We start from the raw sequence: 14,806 nt of genomic DNA, 5'->3' as shown, positions 1-14,806 counted from the left end.
CCAGAAGTAGTTAATGATGGGAATGAGCTCTCCAGAAGTAGTTAATGGTGGGAATGAGCTCTCCAGAAGGACTTAATGATAGGAATGAGCTCTCCAGAAGGACTTAATGATGGGAATGAGCTCTCCAGAAGGACTTAATGATGGGAATGAGCTCTCCAGATGTAGTTAATAATGGGAATGAGCTTTCCAGAAGGAGTTAATGATATGAATGAGCTCTCCAGATGTAGTTAATGATGGGAATGAGCTCTCCAGATGTAGTTAATAATGGGAATGAGCTCTCCAGAAGGAGTTAATGATATGAATGAGCTCTCCAGAAGTAGTTAATGATGGGAATGAGCTCTCCAGAAGGAGTTAATGATGGAAATGAGCTCTCCAGAAGTAGTTAATGATGGTAATGAGCTCTCCAGAAGTAGTTAATGATGGAAATGAGCTCTCCAGAAGTAGATAATGATGAAAATGAGCCCGCCAGAAGTAGTTAATGATGGAAATGAGCTCTACAGAATGAGTTAATGATGGTAATGTCAAATCAAAGTAGCAGAATAGTTGGTAGGTACTAGCCAAGCATCAGGAGCGAGATACTAGACGATTGTTGTCTGACTTGTATGAAAAGACCACGATTTACTACCTGATTGCACATGGGTATATGTTTTTCATTACATAATATTAATACCCTGAAACAAAAAATACCAATAGAAAAGTGACGATGGTAGGTTTTTGAGTTAATGATAAATGAATATCACAGAGGGTATTTCACAGAGGGTCAGCCTAAACATTCACTTGTCCACTGTATGTAGCCCAAGTAAGCAGTGGCCTAAGATCTATTTTCAAACACTTTCATTTGATACTGTACCAAAATGCAGTAGCTTGTTGTTCTCCGAAGCTGTGTGTGGAACTGGACACCCTGACGATTGTCTTTCTTCCTCCCCCCAGTGTGTCCTCTTGGTGGACCCCGGGTCCATGCTTTCCGTGCTGCCCATGCCGCTGAGGAGAGGCTTCTCAAGAACCTGTTTGCCCGCTACAACAAGCTGTCCCGGCCTGTGGCCAACACCTCCGATGTGGTGCTGGTCCACTTTGGCCTCTCCATCGCCCAGCTCATCGACGTGGTTAGCAAACTCAAACAACTCCTTTAGTTATTCACATAATTTTGTTGTAATTGACAGATGCACTGGGGTGAAATCTTTAACTTAAACTTCAGTCAAGTTTCCATATGTCAAATGGAAACTGGCGATTTAGGTAGAAGTTAGGATTCACTGAGTTTGGCCACACTGTAGTGCAATATACTTTTTTCAAACATGACTTGATCTGTTTTTAGTCTTATTGATAGGCTGAAACACAGTCGAAGACAGGTTGTGTCTCAGGGGCAAGACCTATGCCAGGACCCTTCATTTCAAGAATTTAAAGCACTTGTAAGCACGCCTCCCCCCCCCCCCCAAAGAAACTATGAGAAAGGTATTGACGAGAGAGAGAGAGACTTTAATAAACCTATACAGCGGGTTGGATTTTAAAAGGCAAATACAATCATTGGTCTTCACAGCCTTCACCTCATTAATTAAAAGCTTTAGATTAAACTTGTGTACCATGTTTCCTAGGGGAACGGTCCTCACAATGTTGACACACAATTAAAAGGCTTACTCTCTACACTTGCCGGCTTTGCTGCCTCTAAAAGAGTCATTTCTGGCTAGAATTACCGGCCAAAGATTACCCAAGGGCGTCCTCATAGTCCTGTCTCAGTCCTCTCAGGCAGCAGGGTGGTATATGGGGACAGTGAATTGGGAAAAAGAAACCTGTGAGAAGAAGTGACAGCTCAGCTCTGTGTGTGGCACTTGTGAGCAGAGAACACAGGCAGATTTTTTTTGCCCAAAAGGAATGTTACATTGTGTTATATTCACACATTTGTCTAATGTTTATTTTGTAACTTAGTCATGAAGCATATGGCTTTCTTGGGACAAATAGGACATAGGCGTTTAGGGACCAAAAAGCTGCTCATTAGAAATTCAACAAGCACTTGTGGGTAGCATATTGTTTGGGTTTTCAAAATGCTTTACAGGACTGTATTATCATACATTATTCACCACTATGCATACTTTAACCCAAATGTTCATCTTGGAACATCTTGATAAGAATTTTGAAAGGAGGGAAAGGGGATACCTTGTCAGTTGCACAACTGAATGCATTCAACCGAAATGTGTCTTCCACATTTAAAGGTTTAATATGCAGAAATCGCTCCACCATTTCCTGGTTGCAAAAATTCTAATAGTTTGCCTAATTTCAGTTTATCATTGTACCGTCTAAACTGCTGTGAAGTATCTTTTCAATACCCACAATATTGTGTGTTCAGCTCATTTGAAGGCGATGTACAAAAACTTAAAGTAAAAGACGCAAAAGTTCAACTTAAGAACGGCAAGAATTGAAATAGCGGTAGAACTGATCTACCGCTTCTTAGACTTGCTTTCAATAAAAATAACAGATCTATAATGCAGATTTCAATATGAATTTGGTCGGGACGCCCACTAAATTACATATTGCAGTTTTAACACAAAGAGAGGTGCAGGGGGCTGCCTTAATCAAGGTCCACATCATTGACTCCCAGGGAGCAGTTGTTGTGGGGACTAACTGCCTTGCTCAAGGGCAGAACAGCAGATTTGTCCAACTTTTGGTTACTGTCCCAACGCTCTAACCGCTAGGCTACCTCCCACACCAAAGTTGACATTAGTAGGTCATTTGAGGCAAAGCAGCGCAATCTCCCTGAATATTTGTGTGACTTTATGTGTCTATAGATTAAGAATGTTTTTGGAAGAAAAAAATGATATAGATATATACAGTGAGGAGAACAAGTATTTGATACACTGCTGATTTTTCAGGTTTTTCTACTTACAAAGCATGTAGAGGTCTGTAATTTTCATCATAGGTACACTTCAACTGTGAGAGACGGAATCTAAAACAAAAATCCAGAAAATCACATTGTATCATTTTTAAGTAATTCATTTGCATTTTATTGCATGACATAAGTATTTGATACATCAGAAAAGCAGAACTTAATATTTGGTACAGAAACCTTTGTTTGCAATTACAGAGATCATACGTTTCCTGTAGTTCTTGACCAGGTTTGCACACACTGCAGCAGGGATTATTATTATTTTTTATATTTTTTATATATTTTCAATTTATTTTACCCCTTTTTTGTGGTATCCAATTGTTTTAGTAGCTACTATCTTGTCTCATCGCTACAACTCCCGTACGGGCTCGGGAGAGACGAAGGTTGAAAGTCATGCGTCCTCCGATACACAACCCAACCAAGCCGCACTGCTTCTTAACACAGCGCGCATCCAACCCGGAATCCAGCCGCACCAATGTGTCGGAGGAAACACTGTGCACCTGGCAACCTTGGTTAGTGTACACTGCGTCAGGCCCGCCACAGGAGTCACTGGTGCGCGATGACACAAGGACATCCCTACCGGCCAAACCCTCCCGAACACGGACGATGCTGGGCCAATTGTGCGTCGCCCCACGGACCTCACGGTCGTGGCCGGTTACGACAGAGCCTGGGCGCGAACCCAGAGTCTCTGGTGGCACAGCTGGTGCTGTAGTACAGCGCCCTCAGCAGGGATTTTGGCCCACTCCTCCATACAGACCTTCTCCAGATCCTTCAGGTTTTGGGGCTGTCGCTGAGCAATACGGACTTTCAGTTCCCTCCAAAGATTTTCTATTGGGTTCAGGTCTGGAGACTGGCTAGGCCACTCCAGGACCTTGAGATGCTTCTTGCGGAGCCACTCCTTAGTTGCCCTGGCTGTGTGTTTCGGGTCATTGTCATGCTGGAAGACCCAGCCACGACCCATCTTCAATGCTCTTACTGAGGGAAGATCTCGCGATACATGGCTCCATCCATCCTCCCCTCAATACGGTGCAGTCGTCCTGTCCCCTTTGCAGAAAAGCATCCCCAAAGAATGATGTTTCCACCTCCATGCTTCACGGTTGGGATGGTGTTCTTGGGCTTGTACTCATCCTTCTTCCTCCAAACACGGCAAGTGGCGTTTAGACCAAAAAGCTCTATTTTTGTCTCATCAGACCACATGACCTCCCATTCCTCCTCTGGATCATCCAGATGGTCATTGGAAAACTTCAGACGGGCCTGGACACATGCTGGCTTGAGCAGGGGGACCTTGCATGCGCTGCAGGATTTTAATCCATGACGGCGTAGTGTGTTACTTATGGTTTTCTTTGAGACTGTGGTCCCAGCTCTCTTCAGGTCATTGACCAGCTCCTGCCGTGTAGTTTTGGGCTGATCCTTCACCTTCCTCATGATCATTGATGCCCCTCGAGGTGAGATCTTGCATGGAGCCCCAGACCGAGGGTAATTGACCGTCATCTTGAACTTCTTCCATTTTCTAATAATTGCGCCAACAGTTGTTGCCTTCTCACCAAGCTGCTTGCCTATTGTCCTGTAGCCCATCCCAGCCTTGTGCAGGTCTACAATTTTATCCCTGATGTCCTTACACAGCTCTCTGGCCTTGGCCATTTAAGAGGTTGGAGTTTGTTTGATTGAGTGTGTGGACAGGTGTCTTTTATACAGGTAACGAGTTCAAACGGGTGCAGTTAATACAGGTAATGAGTGGAGAACAGGAGGGCTTCTTAAAGAAAAACTAACAGGTCTGTGAGAGCTGGAATTCTTACTGGTTGGTAGGTGATCAAATACTTATGTCATGCAATAAAGTGCTAATTAATTACTTAAAAATCATACAATGTGTTTTTCTGGATTTTTGTTTTAGATTCCGTCTCTCACAGTTGAAGTGTACCTATGATAAAAAATGACAGACCTCTACATGCTTTGTAAGTAGGAAAACCTGCTAAATCGGCAGTGTATCAAATACTTGTTCTCCACACTGTATATACATATACACACAGTGCCTTGGTAAAGTATTCAGACCTCTTGACTTTTTCCACATTTTGTGACGTTAGACTTATTCTAAAATTGATTGAATCGTTTCTTTTTCCTCGTCCAATGTACACATAATACCCGTAATATGACAAAGCAACAACAGGTTTTTAGACATTTATGCCAATTTATTAAAAAAAATGTATTAAAAATATCACATTTACGTAAGTATTCAGACCTTTTACTCAGTACTTTCTTGAAGCACCTTTGGCAGCGATTACAGTATTGAGTCTTCATAGGTATGACGCTACAAGCTTGGCACACCTGTATTTGGGGAGTTTCTCCCATTCTTCTCTACAGTTCCTCTCAAGCTCTGTCAGGTTGGATGGGGAGCATTGCTGCACAGCTATTTTCAAGTCTCTCCAGAGATGTTTGATCGGGTTCATGTCAGGGCTCTGGCTGGGCCACTCAAGGACATTCAGAGACTTGTCCCGAAGACACTCCTGCTTTGTCTTGGCTGTGTGCTTAGGGTCGTTGTCCTGTTGGAAGGTGAACCTTCCACCCAGTCTGAGGTCCTGATCGCTCTGGAGCAGAGTTTCATCAAGGATCTTTCTGTACTGTGCTCCGTTCATCTTTGCCTCGATCCTGACCAATCCTTACTGCTGAAAAACATCCTCACACATGATGCTGCCACCACCATGCTTCACCGTAGGGATGGTGCCAGGTTTCCTCCAGACGTGACGCTTGGCATTCAGGCCTTGGAGTTCAATCTTGGTTTCATCAGACCAAAGAATCTTATTTCTCATTGTCTGAGAGACTTTAGGTGCCTTTTGGCAAACTCCAAGCGGGCTGTTATGTGTCTTTTACTGAGGAGTGGCTTCTGTTTGGCCACTCTACCATAAAGGCCTGATTGGTGGAGTGCTGCAGGGAGAGTTGTCCTACTGGAAGGTTCTCCCATCTCCACAGAGGAACTCTAGTGCTCTGTCAGTGTTATCATAGGGTTTTTGGTCCCCTCCCTGACCAAGGCCCTTCTCCCCCAATTGCTCAGTTTGGCTGGGCATCCAGCTCTTGGAAGAGTCTTGGTGGTTCCAAACTTCTTCCATTTAAGAATGATGGAGGCCACTGTGTTCTTGGGGACCTTTAATGCTGCAGCAATTTTTTGGTGCCCTTCCCCAGATATGTGCCTCGACACAATCCTGTCTCTGAGCTCTACGCACAATTCCTTCATGGCTTGATTTTTGCTCTGATATGCACTGTCGACTGTGGGACCTTATATAGACAGGTGTGTGCCTTTCCAAATCATGTCCAATCAATACAATTTTATCACAGGTGGACTCCAATCAAGTTGTAGAAACATCTCAAGGATGATCAATGGAAACAGGATGCACCTGAGCTCAATTTAGAGTCTAATAGCAAAGGGTCTGATTCCTAATGTAAATGGGAATTTTAGTTTGAATAAATGTGCAACATTTCTAAAAACCTGTTTATGCTTTGTCATTATGGGGGTATTGTGTGTAGATTGCTGAGGATTTCTTTTTTACTTAATCCATTTTAGAATAAGGCTGTAGTGTAACAAAAGTCAAGGGGTCTGAATACCTTCCGAAGGCACTGTACATATATTTGTATTTTTTACGGCACACCCTTCAACTCCATCCTTTTTTTGTGCAAACAGGATGAGAAGAACCAGATGATGACGACCAACGTCTGGGTGAAACAAGTACGTTCGAATCAAATGCAGAGCTCCATTTTACATTAACTGGACCATAGAATTCAATAGAACACAAATAGAATAGAATAGAATTTATCTCTATGAACTATAATTAAAAAATAATTATAATTAGCTGGGAGCTTATCTAAGTGTGTATTATATGCATGTGTGAAATGAAAATGTATTTTTCACATATCCCAACACACCCTCGGAGAGTGCGGTCATGGCAAGAGCAATTGGCATGATAGTATTGCACATTTACCTTTGACATATATTATTTGTAATGTAACGTGCCTGCATGAATAGAACATTTCATCTTCAATCTCCGCAGGAGTGGAATGATTATAAACTCCGCTGGAACCCAGAGGAGTACGAGAATGTCACCTCCATCCGCATCCCGTCGGAAATCATCTGGAGGCCTGATATTGTGCTTTATAACAAGTAAAGTACTTGTTTTTAGGCAATCCTTCACTTCAAACAAGTTGCCTAAGGTGTACCGAAACTAACTAGTGTAATAGTTTGACAGCTGGACAACAAGTCGTTATGAAAGACTTCAATACTGACTGATGCATATTCCGATTTTCGACTCGAAATTCCAATTCTCCTTTTTTTGCTTAGTCTGTCCCTCAGTTCCACTCTGGGGAATCCCCATTGGGACCTGCATGAGTCAGCTTCCCCATCTCAAGGGTCATTCCAATAGTGAACATTTGGGGGGTATTTAGTAGTTATGCCCTCGGCCCCTCGCTTTTGCCCCCTCAAGTGTTCTCCAGAGTAGACTGATCATTAACGTTTGTCACCGTTAGGGAGAGGAACCGAATGCGTGGACTGAACGAAAAAGGAAAACCAGAACCGGCTTATGTATATTGTCTTATATAAACCACTGTGTTGATGAGTAACGATTGCGGTTGGGGAAATCCCTTCACAACAAATGGGATGAGTTTAAGAACAGCTGGAAGCATTTAAGCATCGAGCCAAATCTTTCGTCCTTTGTCATTACTTAATTTGGCTAAAATAGATCCGAGAGAAGTCAGTCAAAATGGGCCTGGTCATAAACAAAACGTATTTGATTTATTACATTGCACAATGCAATACACTAGGAGGGGGAATAGGGGACTGTGATTGGATGTGCTTTGGGAGGTCAAAGACAACATGTATCCCTTTGACGGATACCGACTGGTGGACACATTTTACATCCTGTAAAAGGACAGGAAGCTGATAAGGATAGCTACCTGCAGCTGGGTTTTCATAACTGGGCTGGTGGCTCAGTAAACCATACAGACATTTGTGAATGATTGGATATCACAAAGAAACATCATCACCTTTCGCAGTTCATTGCATCCATACTTTTAGATTCATGAAATCAACAAATGAACATGTGTGGTCTAATGTGAAAATAGTCCAAGCAAACATGGAAGCATGAGTTCAAAGCTCAGTCAATTATTAGTAGTACACAAATTACATTTACTGTTGGCAGCAGGCAGGCAAAATGCATTGGGGAATTTTGCAAACTCAGTACATGAGTACATGCATTTTGTAGTTAAATGGCAGTTGTTGCTCAAAAATTGTGTTTGTTGGTGTGTTCCTTATTGTACCCGAACATGCAGTCAGTGATAATATAATGTTATATTGTGTAAAAGTGTTCATGAATAACACTGGGTTTTGATCTGTTAAATTCTTCACAAATGCTTAGTGCTAATATAAGTCTGGAAACCAATGCTGACTTAAGAAATCCTTAAAGTAACTGCCATGTTTCCAATGATGATATTGCATGAATAACACATTCAAGGGGTTGCTACTTCTCTAATGTATTTCCTCTGTAGCGCTGATGGTGACTTCGCGGTGACCCACCTGACCAAAGCCCACCTGTTCTACGACGGACGCATCAAGTGGATGCCGCCGGCCATCTACAAGTCCTCCTGCAGCATTGACGTCACCTTCTTCCCCTTCGACCAGCAGAACTGCAAGATGAAGTTTGGCTCGTGGACTTACGACCGTGCCAAAATCGACTTGATCAGCATAGCCAGTGATGTGGACCAGATGGACTACTGGGAGAGCGGCGAGTGGGTGATCATCAACGCCGTGGGCAAGTACAACACCAAGAAGTACGAGTGCTGCACCGAGATCTACCCCGACATCACCTATTACTTCATCATCCGCAGGCTGCCGCTCTTCTACACCATCAACCTGATTATACCATGTCTGTTGATCTCCTGTCTGACAGTCTTGGTCTTCTATCTGCCCTCCCAGTGTGGCGAGAAGATCACCCTGTGTATCTCTGTGTTGCTGTCTCTCACAGTCTTCCTCTTGCTCATTACCGAGATTATTCCGTCCACCTCGCTGGTTATCCCGCTCATCGGCGAGTACCTCCTCTTCACAATGATCTTTGTCACCCTATCTATCATCATCACCGTCTTTGTGCTCAACGTCCACCACCGCTCGCCGCGCACCCACGGCATGCCGCACTGGGTGCGCCGGGTCTTCCTGGACCTGGTGCCTTGTGTGCTTTTCATGAAGCGGCCACCGGCCACCGCCAAGCAGAACTGCCGGAAGCTGATTGAGATGATGCACCGGACCAGCTCCTCGACAGCAGCCAGTCAGTCGCAGTCTTTCTGGGCCGGGGTGGAAACGGGGCTAGGACAGCTTGGACAGCTGGGACACACAATGCCTGCCACCCCCTCTGACAGCTCCAACATCCTGGCCCTTTCCCCTTCACCATCTCCCTCTCCTACCCAGGGCCTGCCCTTGGAGAAGCACCCCATCAAGGCCCCCCAGCTCTTCTGCCGCTCCCCCTCCAGCCAGTACTCTATCCTCCTTGAGGAGCCTGGCAAGCTTGGGAACACCACCTCCCCTTTGTCCTGCTCAACCCACTCCTCCACTCCGTGCTCTTCCCCCCGTCTCTGCCGCTGGGTCCGCTGGGTCCAGTCCACTCTCTTCCCCGGGACGAGCCACAAATACTGTCCCCCAACGGGCGGAGCCACAGTGTAGAGCACGTGTTTGACCACCAGAGGGAGTCTAACTGGGAGCCCTCCCAAAGGGTCGGGCACCGCTGCCGCTCCCACAGCTTCCAGTACTGCTGCCTGCACGAGGAAGGGGGTGGGGTTGCTGGTGGTGGCAAGGGCCGAGAGGCTGTAGGTGAAGGAAGGCTAAATAGACAGGTCCTGCTAGACCAACTAGCTAGAGCCTCCTCCACAGAGCCCACTGTTGACCTAGTGATCCGGGAAACCATGGTCCACAGAATATCCCCGTCAATGAGAAGGGCCATAGAGGGTGTGCAGTACATCGCTGACCACCTCAGGGCAGAGGACGCCGACTTCTCAGTGAGTTTGTTGACATTATCTTTTCTGTCAGAGGTCCTTAATTTCCTTATGAATCATAAATGGTTTTTATAACATTCTCTCAATGTTGAAAGTAGCATTGTCTTCTACGAAGATCTTGTTGCAAGGTAGCCCTATGACTTGATATACTGCAGGGGTCTCCAACAGGTCGATTGCAAGCTACTAGTACTGTACCTTGCAGCCCACATGAGTAGCTCGCCAAACAATTCTGAAAATACATGCAATTGTCACGCTTTCCATTGCAAACTGTCATAAACAAATCTCACAAGTATCAGACACCGCAAGCTCCCAGCTACTATCAAATCAACAAAACATTGACATTCTCCCACCCCTGGTTTGCCACTATTGGCTTAAAAAGCCAAACCTAACACAATATCAGCCAATACATTTTCAGCAATATTGTAGTTTGTGCATTTGTCTATCACTACGCGTGTAGTTGATTTGATAACTGCCTTGTGGGTTGACAGGCATACTTTCCACAAAACCGTCTCAAATGTTAACTCCAAAGTACACTTGCCTGGCAGAAGTATTTCATGAGTAAGTACGTCATTTGTATCTATTATTTGTTATTTGCAAACTTTGCCATGAAATGAGCAGCAGCAGTACAGAACCATTGATATACCGGCACATTCCTCACACGCTTGATCAATCAATCAAAAACCAGCAGGGTCAAATAATAATAATCACAGTGGTTGTCGAGGGTGCAACAGGTCAGCACCTCAGGAGTAAATGTCAGTTGGCTTTTCATAGCCAATCATTCAGAGTATCTCTACTGCTCCTGCTGTCTCTAGAGAGGTGAAAACAGCAGGTCTGGGACAGGTAGCACGTCTGGTGAACAGGTCAGGGTTCCATAGCCGCAGGCAGAACAGTTGAATCTGGAGCAGCAGCATGACCAGGTGGACTGGGGACAGCAAGTAGTCATCAGGCCAGGTAGTCCTGAGGCATGGTCCTAGGGCTCAGGTCCTCCAAGAAAGAAAGAAAAGAAAGAAAGAAAAGAAAAGAAAAGAAAGAAAAGAAAGAAAGAAAGAAAGAAAGAAAGAAAGAAAGAAAGAAAGAAAGAAAGAAAGAAAGAAAGAAAGAAAGAAAGAAAGAAAGAAAGAAAGAAAGAAAGAAAGAAAGAAAGAAAGAAAGAAAGAAAAGAAAAGAAAGAGAGAGAAAAAGATAAAAAAGAGAGAGAATTAGAGGGAGCATACTTAAATTCACACAGGACACCGGATAAGACAGGAGAAATACTCCAGATATAACAGACTGACCCTAGCCCCCCGACACAAACTACTGCAGCGTAAATACTAGAGGCTGAGACAGGATGGGTCGGGAGACACTGTGGCCCCATCCGACAATACCCCCGGACAGGGCCAAACAGGCAGGATATAAACCCACCCACTTTGCCAAAGCACAGCCCCCACACCACTAGAGGGATATCTTCAACCACTAACTTACCATCCTGAGACAAGGCCAAGTATTGCCCACGAAGATCTCCTCCACGGCACAACCCAAGGGGTGCGCCAATCCGGACAGGAATATCACGTCAGTGACTCAACCTACCCCTAGGGACGGCATGGAAGAGCCCAAGTAAGACAGTGACTCAGCCCCTGTAATAGGGTTAGATGCACAATTTAAGGGAAATTACACTTAAAAATCTATTTATTATTTTTCAAAAGAAATTGTCTTATGTGATTTAAGCATTGACAAGGACTCAGAACATCCAATTTCGTTGTTTCTCTAGGAACAATTGTAATTTTGAGAGTAAAAATAATAATAATTCAATCAAGGGCAGAAATTTGGGAAAATATAAAACAGATTTTATGGGGCCCCCCTTAGAGTTGTTTATTAACCATTATTGTACAAGGTATAGAAAACATAGTGAACTACTTTATCTTGTACACTATAGACCCGGGGAAGAGTTGCAGGGGAGAGGAGAAGAATGTACCTATTTGAAAAATAACCAAAAACAAGTCGCTCGCAACACGTCATTTTTTTTAAATGGGGTATTCAGAAAAAAAAGGACATTTGAGACTTTTCTCATTACCTTGCCAAATCCATTCCTTCATATTTAATGGATGGCCGCTCCCCTAAATTTGACAATAAAAGTCTTTCCAGGTGTCCTTGAGATAAAGTTCCTGTGTTTTCTTTTGAAGGGTTGTGGTATTGCAAGCAGAAAACCAATAGGCAGCAAACCACTTTGAAGTCCTTGGTAAAGATATATCGATAGATGAGAGTCATAGGCAAACAGGTGTGACACAGACAAGCTTTGATTAGCAATTGAGGATTGTTTCTACTGTGAATAGAAGCTGCTGAATAAACAGGCCAGGTCAATTCCCAGGCAAAGATTGGTGGTCTCTGCAAAAGATAGTAGCACAATGTAGCTAAAGTATATGGCCAGGAGCTCTAGCCAGTGTATACTTCTCTTTGAAACAAATAAGGCTTTACAATGTTGTCCTGAATATTTCATAAGCAAGCTGGGAATGACTGACATTGAAGGGATGGCTTCCACTTGTACTGAAAAAAATCATCCATTCGCAAGAAATCAATCAAGGGCAGAAATTGACAGCCTGTAAAATGTATGTGTGGTGTGGTGTGGATATTCGAAATGACCATCTCATCTCTTTTCTTCTTCTCCATCAGGTAAAGGAGGACTGGAAGTATGTGGCCATGGTCATTGACAGGATATTTCTGTGGATGTTTGTACTAGTGTGTATACTGGGAACACTGGGACTATTCCTTCCTCCTTGGCTGGCTGGAATGATCTAGAAACCTAGATTCCAGACACAGTGAAACCGTGTGGAAGTCCGATTCCGAGAGAGATTAAAGACAAGCGACACAGAGTTACAATGCAAAGTTACCTGTGAGTCTCTCTAGGCCAATATATTTCTAGGTTTTCTAATAGTGGTTGATTTATGGTATTTTATGCCTTTTTTGTTGATTTTTAGATTGAACGTGTAAGCCACTGTCTTTATTTGTGGTTGCCATTGCGCACAAGTTATCATGAGGTTATTCACTAAGACATTGAGGGGGTGTGTCTTTCATTGATTCCACAGAGTATATGAATTCTTTATGAGGCCAAAAGGCTGACAGTGAAAACATCCTTTTGACATTGAGCTGCGTAGCCCAAGTCCTCACCAATGTATTACGAATTACTGCACGCACGCACACACACACACACACACACACCTCAGTGTCAGAGGAGACATGGAAGGTTTCTGATACATTAGCTTGAAATGCTGAGACTTAAATTAATCCGTTTCAATTAAATGGAGGGTAATGTAAAAAGAAAACAGGAATTTGTGGTTCATCAGGAAAAATCACACCCTATCACAGTTTGTTTATCTGATATTTAATTTTGCCTGATGACATAAATTATATTTACAAAAGTATGTGGACACCCTTTCAAATTAGTAGATTCAGCTACTCCAGTTACTGACAGGTGTATACAATTTAGCACACAGCCATGCAATCTCCATTGACAAACCCTGGCAGTAGAATGGCCTTACTGAAGAGCTCAGTGACTTTCAACGTGGCATCATCATAGGATGCCACCTTTCCAACAAGTCAGTTCGGCAAGTTTCTGCCCTGCTAGAGCTGCCTCGCTCAACTGTAAGTGCTGTTATTATGAAGTGGAAACTGCTGAAGCACATAAATATCATCTGTCCTCGGTTGCAAAACTCACTACCGAGTTCCAAACTGCCTCTGGAAGCAATGGGATCTTCATGAAATGGGTTTCCATGGCCGAGCTGCCTCACTCAACCTAAGATCAACCTAAGATCACCATGCGCAATGCCAAGCTTTGGCTAGAGTGTCGTGACTTTACTCTCATTAATCTGATGACTGTTATTTATCTAATCAACTAACTATGTTTAATTGTTACCCTATTAAATGAATCATGTAACAATTTACTCATTAGGAATTTGGGGCACCACGAGAGCGGTTCTTGAAAGAGTTACCATCTCCCAATTTAAACTTTTCCTATCACATCCATAGAACAGTCAACGTATTAATCATAACCTTGTATCATATCATCATTCTGAACAGTCGTAACCTCCTGCATCTGCAAAAACCCCAGCCTTACTTATGATTCAGTACTGCACAAATTGGTTTAATTATGTATTTACTAGCTAACTAAATGATAACACAGGATAAACATACACACTTAATACATTAGGAAAAGGTCCCTAACTTACACAACATATGGTTGCTTCTTACACAACAACATGGAGAGGGAGAGAAAGAGACACTTATCGTTGATACATTTTAGGAACTGCTCTAACCATATACTTTGCACATAATCAGCCAGCAGTTTGGAGTAAGAAATCATGAACGTATTTACTTTTATATGCCTTCGTATGCTGTGGATCTCTGTCGGAACCAGCCCTCCTAAGGAAAGGTGTTGGGCCTTTCAGCGGGACGCTTGTAAGGCTCTGATTGTCAAAAGGGGTCTCCCCTCCCCTGTCTTCTACTGTTGTTCACTCTGGAAGATGCTCCTTGGAAGATGATCTAGCCAGCCGTGTCGACGGTTCGCATTGGTGATGATTAGTAGAATAAGGTGATTTGAGAAGAGTAGTAGAGTAGGATGGTTTGAAGAGTAGTAGAATGATCCTACTTAAAGGAGCTTTTCTAGATACTTTCTTAGGACAGCTATTCAGCTGTACCAGTGATTGTCTGAGGGGAGTTTTCTTCTCCACCTTGTGTTGGTATTCAGGGTTCAAACCACTTTACACGTACAGCTGCAGCCTGGCGATGTTCTGGTTCATCCCTTTTATACACTCTGGTCCAAAGGGACGGTTCCATCAGGCTGACACGCTCTCTGACCTCACTCGGGGTGTGGCTACTTACTGTGCAAAAATTATAGGAGGCTCCTAAATTCACATTCCTATATTAACAAAAATGCGTTCA

The 14,806-nt window shown here is 43.6% G+C and overlaps 1 protein-coding gene across 1 annotated transcript; it reads left to right on the top strand.

Moving 5' to 3' along the window:
- Positions 1–977: 977 nt before the first annotated feature.
- chrna4b (cholinergic receptor, nicotinic, alpha 4b) lies at positions 978–12,667 on the top strand. The gene is made up of 6 exons (XM_064921832.1): positions 978–1,103; positions 6,546–6,590; positions 6,913–7,022; positions 8,402–9,460; positions 9,817–9,898; positions 12,542–12,667. Exons 2-6 carry the CDS (start codon positions 6,561–6,563, stop codon positions 12,665–12,667), a joined length of 1,407 nt encoding a protein of 468 aa, XP_064777904.1. The 5' UTR covers positions 978–1,103; positions 6,546–6,560.
- The last annotated feature ends 2,139 nt before the right edge of the window (positions 12,668–14,806 follow it).

This window comes from Oncorhynchus masou, chromosome 18 (genome assembly GCF_036934945.1).
Source record: "Oncorhynchus masou masou isolate Uvic2021 chromosome 18, UVic_Omas_1.1, whole genome shotgun sequence".
NCBI lineage: Eukaryota > Metazoa > Chordata > Actinopteri > Salmoniformes > Salmonidae > Oncorhynchus > Oncorhynchus masou.
Note: the sequence above shows the minus strand (reverse complement) of the source record. Positions and strands in the feature narration are given on the sequence as shown.

What these genes read in the sequence shown, in the direction of transcription:
- chrna4b (XM_064921832.1), top strand. Translation starts at nt 6,561, where the DNA reads ATGATGACGACCAACGTCTGGGTGAAACAA. An exon ending in CCAACGTCTGGGTGAAACAA is followed by an intron (nt 6,591 to 6,912) that starts GTACGTTCGAAT and finishes CAATCTCCGCAG; the next exon opens with GAGTGGAATGATTATAAACT. An exon ending in GATATTGTGCTTTATAACAA is followed by an intron (nt 7,023 to 8,401) that starts GTAAAGTACTTG and finishes TTTCCTCTGTAG; the next exon opens with CGCTGATGGTGACTTCGCGG.